The sequence below is a fragment of the Miniopterus schreibersii genome, assembly GCF_964146895.1.
Source record: "Miniopterus schreibersii genome assembly, chromosome: 5".
Lineage (NCBI taxonomy): Eukaryota > Metazoa > Chordata > Mammalia > Chiroptera > Miniopteridae > Miniopterus > Miniopterus schreibersii.
Window position 1 is genome coordinate 86296618 of NC_138106.1, and position 12938 is coordinate 86309555.

The 12938-nt window shown below is 39.7% G+C and overlaps 1 protein-coding gene across 2 annotated transcripts in view; it reads left to right on the top strand.

Annotated features, from left to right (window-relative positions):
* The window catches only part of PLOD2 (procollagen-lysine,2-oxoglutarate 5-dioxygenase 2), a 100934-nt gene that overhangs the window by 46406 nt on the left and 41590 nt on the right, over nucleotides 1-12938 (top strand). For both annotated transcript variants that reach the window (XM_081139263.1, XM_081139264.1), the window contains exons 2-3: nucleotides 6676-6767; nucleotides 8554-8690. In XM_081139263.1, the coding sequence (XP_080995389.1) occupies nucleotides 6676-6767; nucleotides 8554-8690 (229 nt within the window). The remainder of the gene's footprint in view (nucleotides 1-6675; nucleotides 6768-8553; nucleotides 8691-12938) is intronic.

Here is a 12938-nt window from a genome sequence, read left to right on the forward strand (position 1 = left end):
CTGTTTTTTCCAGGCCGATGTAGTTCCCACCACACTCCTTGTATTTCCCATTAAGCTCCTTTTATTTCTCACTAAGTTTCTTGAGCATCCTGATAACCATTACTTTGAACTCAATGATAAATTTCTTGCCTCCATTTCGTTTAGCTGTTTTTCTGGAGATTCCTCCTTTTCTTTTATTTGGGGGTTGTTTCTTTGTCTCCCCATTTTAGCTGTCCCATTGTGTTTATTTCTATGTATTAGATAGCACTGCTGTGACTCCCAGTCTTCATGGGGTGGCCTCATGTAGTGACTTTCCTGTGGGGAACCATTGATGTAGTCTCTGATCTCCTGAGCTGGATTCTCTAGGAATGCCCCTAGTGTGGGCTAATTGGGCTCTCCTGTTGTAATTTCGTTCTGATTGCTGTTTTCCTGTTTGTGAGTGGGATCTCCTCTCAGGATGACTTACTGTGAGGCTCAGCCCAGACCGCATTGTGCTAGCTGTTGTAAAGAACAAAAGAAAACAAGATTCGAAACAAAAATATGCAAAAGCACCCAATAACAACAACAAAATAACCACAAAAGAAAACAGAATTAGGAAATAGAAAAGAACAAGAATAATAAAAGAAAAAAAATACGAGAAGGAAAAAAAGGAAAGGAAAAAGAATTTGAAAGGAAAGAAGGGAGAGAAAAAATAGAAGAATAAACAATAGCAAGCCCTGGCTGGAGTTGCTCAGTGGTCAGAGCGTTGGCCCTCACATGAAGGGGTCGCAGGTTTGACTTCTGGGCAAGGCCACGTACCCAGAATGCATGTTCGACCCCAGCCTGGTCAGGGCTTGTGCTGGGGCAGCCAGTTGATGTTTCTCTCTCTTAGATGTTTCTCTCTCCTCCCTCTCTTCCACTCTCTAAAAATCAGTGAAAAACAACAACAAAAGAATACCAAGAGAAAAATGCTAAAAAAGAAAGACAAAAAGTAAGATGAAGAGAAAGAATCATAAATAATTAAGAAAAGGAAAAAGAAGAGAAAAAAAGACAATAAGGAAAGAGAAAAATAACAAATATGAAAAGACAGAAAAAATAACACAGCAATAAAAAAGACAAAAATTAAAAAAATAATGAGAAAAAAACACCCAAAAGCAGCCAAGTGGAGTTTTTCTCGGCAGCGTGGGGCCTGCTGATCTCCCTTTAGATCCTGCGCTTATGTTGTCCGAGGCTTCCTGGTGTGTGTGCTGATTCCGGACCTCCCGGGAGGCTCTTTGGTGCTCGCCAGTGTCGGAAGCTGTGCACAGTTGGCTCTTGGTAACCTGTTCAGCCTTCAGGTGATCCCCAGTTTGTGGCTGTGTCCCCTGGGCTTTGCTGTGCATGGAAGGGCCACGCTGCATGGCAAGGCCAGCTTTAGAGCACCGTGGGGCTCAGGGCAGGTCAGAAACATCCCAAGGTGCTTTTGGATCCACCCTGCCCATCTCTGCCTGCTGGTTGGCTGTCAGACTGTCACTGAAAAGTGCTAAGTGTTTCTGAAAGTGCTTTTGGTGGAATCCGGAGAATGGGATCTCTGGGTCTCCTGTGATGGGGAGGTGCTGTTCTGATTTCAGGGAAGATGATGGGCCTGTTTCCCTACCCACAGCCACACCCTGGGTCCGGGCATATTTATCTCACCCAGGCAGGGCCGCGCTGCTTGTATGCAGGCTGGTGGGGTCTGCTAGAAGCCCAGAGGTTCTATCATCTCCCAGGTGGGGAACGTGCCTGTCAGGTTCCTGAGAAAGTGGGGGTCATGGCCCTGTCCCAAAGCCAGTCACCCACACCCCCTGAGCCTGCCCAGACCGGTTGGTCCAGCCTTTGCTGCTTCCTCCTCAATTCCTCAGTAGGGGTCGAGATGCAGGGTGAGGCAAGCAGGATTCCAAAGGGTGGGGTGAGCTGTATCCCCAAGGGCAGTGTGATTGCCTTTCCCCAGGCTGCTGCTGCTGGGAGGGGTTTGTGCCTCTTGAGAAATGGCCGCTGTGGTCTGGGGTGGAGGGGATGACTGAGCTCAGGGATCCCAGCAGCTGATCTCCCATGTCTCTCTCCAATTTCTCCCACCCCAGACTCTCATCAGGAGACTCTAGTCCACACTGCCCTCCCTCTGCCAAAGCCCAGGGTGAGTGGCTGCCAATGAAAATCCTGTGCTCTGGCCCTTTGGAAAAAAAGTGGCTTTGTCTGTGGCAGGCTCCATCTCTCCCTGGTGGATAGAAGCCCTGCAGGCTTTCACTGCTGGATATTATGTGGGCGACTGTTCCCAGTCCTGGGCTCTAGGCCATGGAGCCGGTCCTAGGGTCTAGGCCTCACTCCTCTGAGGGGGCACTCGCCCCCTGCAGCAGAGGCATCCCTTCACACCCTCAGCCTGCCCCCAGTGGAAGCGGGACCCGCCCATCTCCCTACCCTGCCCTTCCTACCACTCTCCAGGTGGTTTCTGCCCTTGTTTTAAAGTCTCCTTTTCAGTTAGTCTAAAATTGGTAATTCGGGGTGAATGTTCCCCAATGTAGTCTTTTTAAAAGTATGTTTTTGAGTTTAGAGCAAGAGGAAGGAAGAGGGGGAGAGAGAGAGAGACGTCGATGAGAAAGAGAAGCATTGATCACGCCCCTGCTGGGATCGAGCCCACAACCCGGGCCTGTGCTCTGACCGGGAACCAAACCTCTCCACACCTTTGATAACACACAATCAGCCAGCCACACCGGCCAGGGCCTCAATTTCCTTTTATTTCCAGTTCGGTTCTGGGAGGAGGTGCGAGAAAGAGCCGCTACTCCATCACCATCCTGCAGCTCCTGCAGTTCATTCCTTCACGGTAAAAGTTTGCTGCCCCTGCGCTCCGCTAACCATGATAAGAGAACATTCCTTTAGTAAAAGTTGAGAGCTCCTGATCTTTACAGAGGAAGGGCATAAATTGAGTGAGTTGCAGAGTGAGAACAATGAACTCAGTTCCTGGGGTCGAATTATTTTTCTTGATATTTGTAAGTTATTATTAAGGACTAATTTGACTTTGTAGAGAGAGTTTCTTGGGAGGACAGGAGATTTCTCCCTTGTGGTGGGTCAGAGGCAGCTGGGCTGGTGCTGAGTTACTCAGTGTGATACCTGTCACTGAGAGAATGAATTTCAGGTGGTTTTATGTGCTGATTTAGCATTTGGAGATAGGATCTGTGAGCAAGAAATCTTTCTGTTTTAAATCCATGGTTTGTCTTTGAAAGAAAAATTATGCCAGCACTAAATACTGAGATATTCTGCTCTTATATCAGCAACTATTTGGAGAAAGAAATTGACTCTTTAACGATGCCTCCGCCCCAGAACTGTGCGTGCATCGTAGGAGAAACAGCATGTTTTGACCTTTCTAAGTAAACTTCTTGATTTTTGGAGAAATTCTGATATTCATCTGAATTTTTGTAGAGAGTTAAATAGCCACTTCAATATTATTAAATCTTGCTATTCTGATAGGCATCCTGTGGGACTCTGTAAAGATGATTACGGAAGTTTTTGTTGTGTTTCTGTGATTTTCGTTGCTAAGTGGTGGTTCTGATCTACCACACTCTAGATGCATGGCATGTTTCTTGCTCGTGCAAACTGTATTGTCTGTTTTCTCATAGACTCAGACAGTGGCTGTGGAGGCGACACTGGCCACACTTGAGTTCCCATACCTTTTCTTTGACACTACTGTAGATTGGTTTTGGTAGTGTTTGATGGGTGCTTGTTTTTCAAGCCCGTCTCCCCTGTCTTTTCACTTTATCATTTCAGTTGTGGTGGATGGGTTGGATAAGTTACTAATTATAGTTGTTTAAATTATAATTTTGTTCGGTGCGAAATATTTCTGCTTCTATCTAGTTCATCTTTCTTTTTAATTAGGTGACTTAGACTGTTAAAAAAGTTTTATTTTTAATATTTTTGTCATTTTTCTGGTTGGAAGATTAGGGAATGTGCATAAAGTTGAACTATCCTTTTTTAATTATAGGAATTTTCAAACATATACAAAAAGAATTTAGTTTTTACAGTCATCACATATGGCCAGACTTGTTTAATTCCCTTTCATCTAACCCCAAATAACTTTGAAACAAATCTCAAACACTGTATCCTTTAATTGTGTAAATTCTTTTGTGTCTGTCTCTAAATTATAAGGACTCTTTAAAAAAAGTAATGTCATTAGCATGTTCAAAATTTAGTAATTTCTGAATATCAACAAATATCCAATTAGTGTTCAGATTTTCTTAATTTTCTTATAAGTACCTTTTTTGCAGTTAGGTTTTCAAATTAAGACCCACTGAAGTCCATGATTTACCTTTGATTGAATTCTCTCTTAATTCTGTTACTGTACTGAACAGTTTCCCTTCCTTTTTTTCACATTTGCCATTGATTCTCTAGGTCAGTTGTCCTTTCATTTTAGGTAAATTTGTAGTGTAAATTTTAGTGAAATCTAAAGTATATATCAAGTGTAGGCTCTGTTTTTTGTCAAGAACACTTCATAAGTGGTGAGCAGGTTGGACACGGGTTGGGTGGGGAGAGCTTGTGAGTGGCACTTGCCCATACTTTCCTCTCCTACTTCCCCCCAACTGAGTCAGATTTATTTCTCAGCACAGTAATGATACTGATTAGCAGGTGAGAGAAACAGGGGTTTGTGTATAATATTATTAAACATACCTTTATTTAACAAAATTACTTATTATTATTTTTCTCATTAGCAACAGTATGGAAGAGCAGGAGTCCTTATTTGGCATAAGATTGCCAGACAGACTACACATTTTTAGTTTGCCTTCTGAGTCGTTGGATTAGGTAACATATCTGTCTGGTCAAGGGTCTGGCCAACATTACTTTTCCTGTTAAGGATGCTGAAGTGAATCCTTGCTGTTAATTTTATACTGGAAATGATAAGCATAAAATCCATCCAGTCAAAAATCTAAATTATAGCTAATTCTTACGATTTATGTAGAAAAATTAAGAAAGTTACCTTTAAATGGTCATATTACAGAGAAAAGAGACTTTTAAAAGCACATTCTTTACTTTTATAAATAAAATCTAGTGTTCACTCTTTCAAATATTTTTTTGTGAAGGGTAACGTCAGATTTTCTTAATCAGTTAAGCCCTGTTTGAAACATTACAAATGAAATTTTTTTAAATAAAAAAGAGTAGTTAATTGAAAAAGTACAGTGGTGCCTCAGTTTTCCAACGTCTCCATTGACGAACATTTCGGGTTACGAACACAGTAAACCCAGAAGGAAATGCTTCGGGTTTTGAACCCGCCTCGGAAGTCGAACATGCCCCGCGGCTTCCGCTGAGGGCAAGGTCCTGAGGCCCAGCTGTCGCCGTTGATCCCTCGGTTTCCAACATTTCAGAACCCGAATGGGCTTCCGGAGCGGATTGCATTAAAAAACTGAGGTTCCACTGTACTCTTAAAATTTATTTACTTAGGGCTTGACAACTTTGTGAAAATGACTTATTTTTCCTTGAATATTTATTTCTCATAATGGTGAGGAATATCTCTTAATAGAAAAAAATCTGAGAATGTTGATATTTATTTTCATGTCAATGTTTCCTCTTTTGGGTTGACTACTGAATGTTTGAATTTATTCTTTATATGTACTACACTTATGTTCTGTGGTTTAAATTAATTTCAGATTTTGATGATTACCTTGGGTCGTATGAAATTGTTTTTAATTGATTCCTTTAATACATTAATGCTCTTTTTCAATGACTGTCTATTGCTTAGGGGACACTTAAGACCGTCTGAATTTTTTCTTATTGATAACAGGCAAGTGAGAATCAAATCATATAGCTCAGTGCCAGTGTCTTAAATGTCAAAAAGATGTTAGTTTTGCTTTCTTAGTCCACTGGTCATCCTGTATCCTCAGGTTAAAAAAAAAGGCCTAGCACCTTTGGCATTTGCTGACGCAGTTGTTTCTTTCATGCATTTTGTAACATCTCTTCCTAATAAGCACTTTTTTAATAGCTTCTATAGGTAGTTTGACTGCTTAAATCTACTTCTCTAGGAAGAGGGAGTGTTTTGTTGGGCTGAAAATAACAATCCAGTATAAAATGGGGACTAAAAGCTGTGTACTTACCAGGGCAGTGCTGATGTTGGTTCCTTCTGTTCTTTAAAAGAAAAAACAAGCACCAGTGTGATGTAAATGCTGCTTTTACAGACTTTTCATATACAAAAATTTATTAATGGGAAGAAAAAAAATAAGGTTCTGTTTCTAAATATTTGCTCCTAATTTACCCTAATTTATTTTAAAAAATTAGGACCAGTCTCATGATTGGATCTTTTATTTTTTTACATGTTAGCGTTTTGAGTAATATAATGGGTTCCAGACCTCACTGATGTGTAATAAATCAGTGATGATTTATAGGTGACTGTGACGTTAGCTGATTAGATATTATCTAAGAGAGTCTGTCTTTACAGATTAAAGTTTAGTGTGTACTTTATGGAATTGTTATTTTTAGTGTTGAAATTCTCTGTCAGCGGAGTGCTTTTCTGAAACCATTAGTGTACTTTCTTACATTAAAGTGATTCCTATGCGATGGTTCATCATTTGGCATCAGTCTAACGAGCTTGAGTTGCCTATTTTTTCAACAGTTCTTTGTTTTTCCTTATGTAGATTCCTGTGGGTGCAAGTGATTGTAAAGTGGGAGCATTTAACTTCTTTCTTGGTAAACTAGCTTATGTTACTTCCTCTGTCTTTGCAGATAAATTATTAGTAATAACTGTAGCCACAAAAGAAAGTGATGGATTTCATCGATTTATGCAGTCGGCCAAGTACTTCAATTATACAGTAAAGGTACGGTATATCTTTAATTCATGGAGATGTTAAAGTAAAGTACATTTTTATAACAATAATAACAACAGCAACACAATCTGCAATCCATCGAAGGAAAGTGACATTTGATTACACAATTGCTATTAAAATTCATATATACTTGATTGTTTTAAAGATACATTTTGGCCTTAGTAATATTCTGCCACTCAGACAATAATTTCTTAATGCTTGCTAATGCTTTCTATAAACATGTTTATAAAATAGCAGAAAAATATGTTTATATTTCTTGGGGGCAGATGTCATGTGTAAGCACAACATAACTAAGAATTGACTGATTTTTTTGTCTGCCATAGTGTGTTTCTTTGTTTACAGAGAATGGAAGCGAGACCGAAGGGGATGCCTCTTCTCTCCATTATGAGGAATTACTTTTGCTGTTTTTTGTTCATTTTAGAGGAGTTTGGGAACATCATAAAAATATAAAAAGGTTTTAGAAGACATCCCCAGGGGAATATCTCATTGATGAATGATCAGAGGAAACCTGAGGAATTTCGTAGAACTAGTAAACTGAGCTATGAAAGGCCTTTTTTTTTTTACTTATTTATTTTTTAATAGAAATGAGGATCTGTCAGGCAGGTTTTTTCCACAGATAAGAGGAGACTGGGGAGGAATTCCAGATAGGAAAACAAACAAACAAATTAACACATTAACAAAGAAAACACCTTAAAGAGGGCGAATAGCTTTGCCTAGGGACAAACTGAGCTGTGCCAGTATGTAATGTAGAAAGAAGGCAGAATTTGCTACCACTGGAAGATGAGGCACAGATGTTATTACAGAACAGCTGTTAAAGAGGCTGAACTTGGCTGGGGAAGAGACCTAATATTAACAACAGAGGTTTAATGCAGGATAAATGAGCGATGTTGTAAGTTTGTTAGGCTAGAGGAGAAATATAGTAGTATGCACCGATAGGAGGCACATGGGAGTAACAGAAAAATCAGGGTAAAACGATGCTGAAATCCAATGTGAGGGGCTCTTTGGAGTTCAGATTGGGGAGAGCAAGGGATGTGTCTTGTGTGCGAGGCACCGTGTTAGGAACTTTGTATGAACTTTGTATATGCTGTGCTGTTGATCCATTACATGAACTATGTAAGGTAGATGCCGCTTTGTTTATGAGTGAGGAAAACTTGCCCCAGAGCACTGAGCTTTAATGTCAAATCTTGGACCCCAGTCCTGTTCGACTGAATGGAGTTTTTGATCCCCTTGCTGTCTTCCTGTTACAAAATGCAGGGCTCTCAGAGTTCAGCATCCTCCTCTGGGAATGCCTCATGAAGATTCTCAGACCCACTCCAGCCTGCTGAATCATCAGCTCTGGGAGCAGGACCAGGCAGTCCGTGTGTTAACAAGCCCTGCATGAGCTTCAGATGCAGCTCGAGTTTGACACGCTGGCTTAGTGGAACAAATAGAGAGAATCAGCCGAGTGCACTGTGCAGAGACTCTCTCTGCAGCATTGGGGAAGTCCAGGAGGCCGTGGAATGGAAGTTTAATAAATCTTAGGACCAGAGGAGGCCGCTTTGTTTGTTTGTTTGTTTGTTTGTTTGTTAATCTTCACCTAAGAATACTTTTTCCATTGATTTTGATGATTTATGACCTGACCTAGGTATCGCGTTGTTTGCTTTCTAGTATTATGATTTAATGAAACATTTGAAAAGTGGTTATTGTGTAACGCTATACAAGTGCTGATGACTTCCAGTTTCTATGATACTGTCATTTGAAATTTTGCTCAGGGATGAAATGTTGATCTTATTTGTAGGTCCTTGGTCAAGGAGAAGAGTGGAGAGGTGGTGATGGAATTAATAGTATTGGAGGCGGCCAAAAAGTGAGATTAATGAAAGAAGTTATGGAACATTATGCCAGTCAAGAGGATCTGGTGATCTTGTTTACTGAATGGTGAGAAAAATAAGCTGTGATTTTTAAGTCTATATTAAATTATTTTTTAAAAGAGTTGAAATTCATATGTGTAGATTACCTATTAAATTATTCTATTCACAAGGAATCATTGTTTTAAGAAGTAGATTGTACTCATAATTATAAAACCATGGTCTGACATAGTTATGTAATGTGATCAAATCTGATGAGTTACCATAAACACCAATGAGAAAACATGGCACGAGCTAACATTTTTGTGACGTGTCTTGATCTTGATTTAGAGAAGGAGGAAAGGTCATGTGGAGCTCTTCTATTGAGGAGAGTAACTCCAGGGATTCTGGTCAACCAGGAGGAACTAGATCATGTAAAGTTGTAAGTGAGAAATAAGAAAACCTGGGTTTATTAAGAAAGAAAAACCTTTCCGATATTTAAATATTTTTTTATATGCTCCTCCACTTTGCTTCTACTTATTTTCGAGTGTCAGCTGTCTTTCTTTCCCTTCTTATGTGTTTCTAATAATGTTAAGTTATCACGAGGCATTCGTGGTTGCCGCTGTCTTCCATTTTCTCTACCTTATTTTAAAATTTTTATGTTTGGTTTTTGACTGCTCATTCAAAACCCCCTTGCACTTTCTCCTCTAATTTAGGAAAGTTTCTTTATATGTTTCCCTCAATTTGAAAATCTAAAACCACAAATTATTGCAGATGAAAGTAAGACTAATGCACACGTGTAAATAACAAAGGCATAAATTTTTAAAGGAAAATACACATAATGAATTCTCAGTGCCACCAACACTTAAAAGTTTTGAAAGGTTCTATATACTTGCATCTCTAAAATGTCCCTAATATCATGTACAAAAAAAAAAAAAAAAAAAGTTCTGCTTATGGTTACCTACTCTTGCACCATAAGATGTGGTATAGCTGGTGTTAGTTTGTGTGTTGGAAATTTTTCTATTACTAAATATATTTTTATCCTTGGCAAAAAAGTAGGAAGCTCATACTGTGTTTAGATTATATATTGAGTATGTTTTGGTTTAAAATTGCTGTGGATTTCAAACAACCATTTTGGTAAGCTTGAACTTACCACATATAGATTTCGACTGACCTTGAGGCAGAGTCTCCTTGTAAAACTTACCAAATATTAGACAATGATGGTTTTAGGGAGAACTTTCCCTCTGTCTTCACCTGCCTATCCTGTGCCCTTCCCTGTCACCCTCATCTAAGATTTAGACTTGGAAGATTTATGTCTGGTGGGAGTGGAGAGCATTTGAATGCTAAATAGATGAAGTATATGGAATCAATAGGATTTGGCAAAAAATTTGAAGAGAAGCCCATGGCAAGGGAGGAGGCAAGGCTTCATGAAAGATTTTGTTTGGGTGACTGTGTGGTTGATGGTGCCATGGAAGCAGGGAGGACAGATGGACAAATGGTTGTGGAAGTTTCAGTGACCCATTGGAGAGAGAACCCTGACCAGTCTCACTGGAACCACACGAGGCGGAACCTAAGGGCTTTTGCAGGAGTCAGGGGTATTTACCACAGTTAACTGTGGGAAGTTTCATTTTGTTCTTCATATTTAAATGGACTGAATTCCTATGAGAATTATTTCTATGACCTTGTTGCATTAAAAACAACAATACTTGACTACTTGGGCTTTTGTGGCCAAAGTAGTTTTAAATAGTAAAACTTGAAAAGTTTTAAATTGATTCAAAGAAATGTCCTAAAGCACTTAAACACAGAAATAACAATAACACTAGAATGAAATGGAAATATTTCAGTAAGCTTCAATTAAAAACAATCAAATTCTCATTTGAATTATGAGAATAAAATGTTTGCCTTCACAGTTTGCTTTAAGATAATTATTTTTTGTTATAAAGGTAATGCTTACTTATAAAATCCTAAATTATAAAAGCAAAAGTTGCCACAATTCTTCCTTTTTAAGCTCCTGACTTGGGTTAATAGTTTATGTGCACTGACTGTGTAGACAGCGTGTTCTCCACCAGGTCACAGGGGCAGAAAACGTTCGCGTCCCGCCGCGTGGACCTTTGCCCGGGGGTGCCGCCTGGGACAGTTCTGGCTGAGGCTGAGGCTGGCCCCGGCCTCCGCTCACCAGCCCCAGAAGAAGCTCTTTTTGCCAGCTCCCTGCGGCTCCTCGCCGCTGGCCCGCAGCCTTGTCTCAGGCGGTTTGGGTTCTTCGCCTCGCCTCTCTCGGCTCCATTGCCCATAAAACTGGTCTTATTTCCTAATCTTCAGTATTAAAAGTTATGTCAACAACTGGTAGTCTTGAGGAAAATACCCTTGTTTGGAAAGATAAGACTATCTCAGGAGGCAGGATTTGAAAGTGGCCATACTGAGGAAAGCACTTGCACTTATTTATAAGAAAAAATAGAAACTTGATATAGTTGTGTAAATATTATTTTGTGGAGTCAGATTAATTCAGTATTTTATATAAACAGGGAAAACTGATTTGAGGTTTTAGTTAGAACACATTTATTGTGATTTAAAACTTACCTGGCTAAAAATAAAATTATTTTATTTTATTTTATTTTTTAATCCTCACCTGAGGATATTTTTTCCGTTGCTTTTTCAGAGAGTGAAAGAGGGAGAGAGAGAGAGAGAGAGAGAGAGAGATTAATGTGATAGAGACACATCGATTGGTTGCCTCCAGCACGAGCCCCAACCAGGGGCTGGGATCGAACCTGCAACCAATCTACATGCCCTAGACCGGAATCAAACCCAGGACCCTTCAGTCTGCTGGCCGATGCTCTAACCACTGAGCAAAACTGGCTAGGGCAAAATAAAATTATTTTAAATCCCATATTGGTGTAAACTCAAAGGGGACTTTTTCTACTTCCTCTCCCCTTATCTTAGTCCCTTCTAGTAATAATATTAATTTTTGTTAGCTTTATGGGTTGTTTTAATGTGCTATTCTTACTTTTTATTTATTTTTTACAATAACTTGATGAGATAGGTACTACTTTCTCTTTGATTTTATACATAAAGAACCGGCTTGGTTAAGGTTACTCAGACAGCAAGGGGCAGAGCTAGGGTTAGAAACCCATCTGCAGACTTCAAATTGTATGTCATAAGTCACTTTATGATTATGTTTTAGTAGCACTAAATTTCTTGCCTGTTGATCCTGGAGTAAAGAAAAACTGTACCAAAACACACCTACATAACTTTGAATTTTTCTGTAACTGAAATAAAGATGGACAATAATGTTTAAATTCACTAGAGCATTTTAAAATGAAATTTAATTTAAAGTGAAAAGAAATAGTCTATGTCCCTGGTCCCAACCCTATTTTACAATTAAAAAAGAAAAAACTGGTTGGGCATAATTACTGAATTTAGTTGCACATTAACATTATGATCCTCGTGTTGTGTTTTTTGTTTTTGTTTGGTTTATTTTTTCAAGATTCAGAAGTGGACTGTATAGTGAGGGCTTGTATGTAAGTCTTTGTAAGGCCTGGATCACCATGAAGGGCAAAGAGAGAGAGGAGGCCGAAGGCAGGCTGTGCGCTTTGGGGAATTCCTGGAGACTGCAGGAGCACACCCGTTCCCCTCTCAGTTCCTTCCACAGGCGTAGTCATGTGGCCATTTGAGCTTCAGGGTGGCCTTTGGCAGGGTGGCCGCGTGCCCAGGTAACTCGAGAGATCCTGGTATTAAAATAAAGGCGTGGGAATGATAGGGGCTGTCAGTATCTCTGCCACAGGTACAAACTTACACTCTTCTCGCTAAAGTAATTTTAAACAGTTTCATTGGTTTTGTACTTTTATAGAGATGAGCGACAGTGTATTTTTTGATAAAATACTTTATATATAGAAAGTTATGAAATGTTGCTTGATGCATGCCTACTACCCCAGCCTATTAACACGCTCCTGGAGACAAGTCCTGCTGGCAGAGGCGTGTGGAGCAGTCTCCTTCCTACCCCGCTGAGCAGCACCGCAGGGCCTCTGGACTGTTCACTCGAGGAAGACCTGGTGCTGAATTCAAGAGCCTTAGTTTGCTTTATTGTTTGCTACCTGGGATGTTAAGTCATTAAATTGTCATCTTTGGAAACCTTTGGCTTTGAGGTACTCTGATGTAAAAGAAGAAAGATGCAAAAGAATTTATGGTTGTAGCCAGAGTAGAGAGCTTAGTGCAGAGTAGGAATATGTTAAGTAGTGGCTCTTATAGCTCATATTTTGTTAAGTCACTGCGATTCTGTAAATAGACCATGAAGAATACTGCTTCCAGAAACTTAGTGAAACTATAGGTAACAATTTTTGTATAA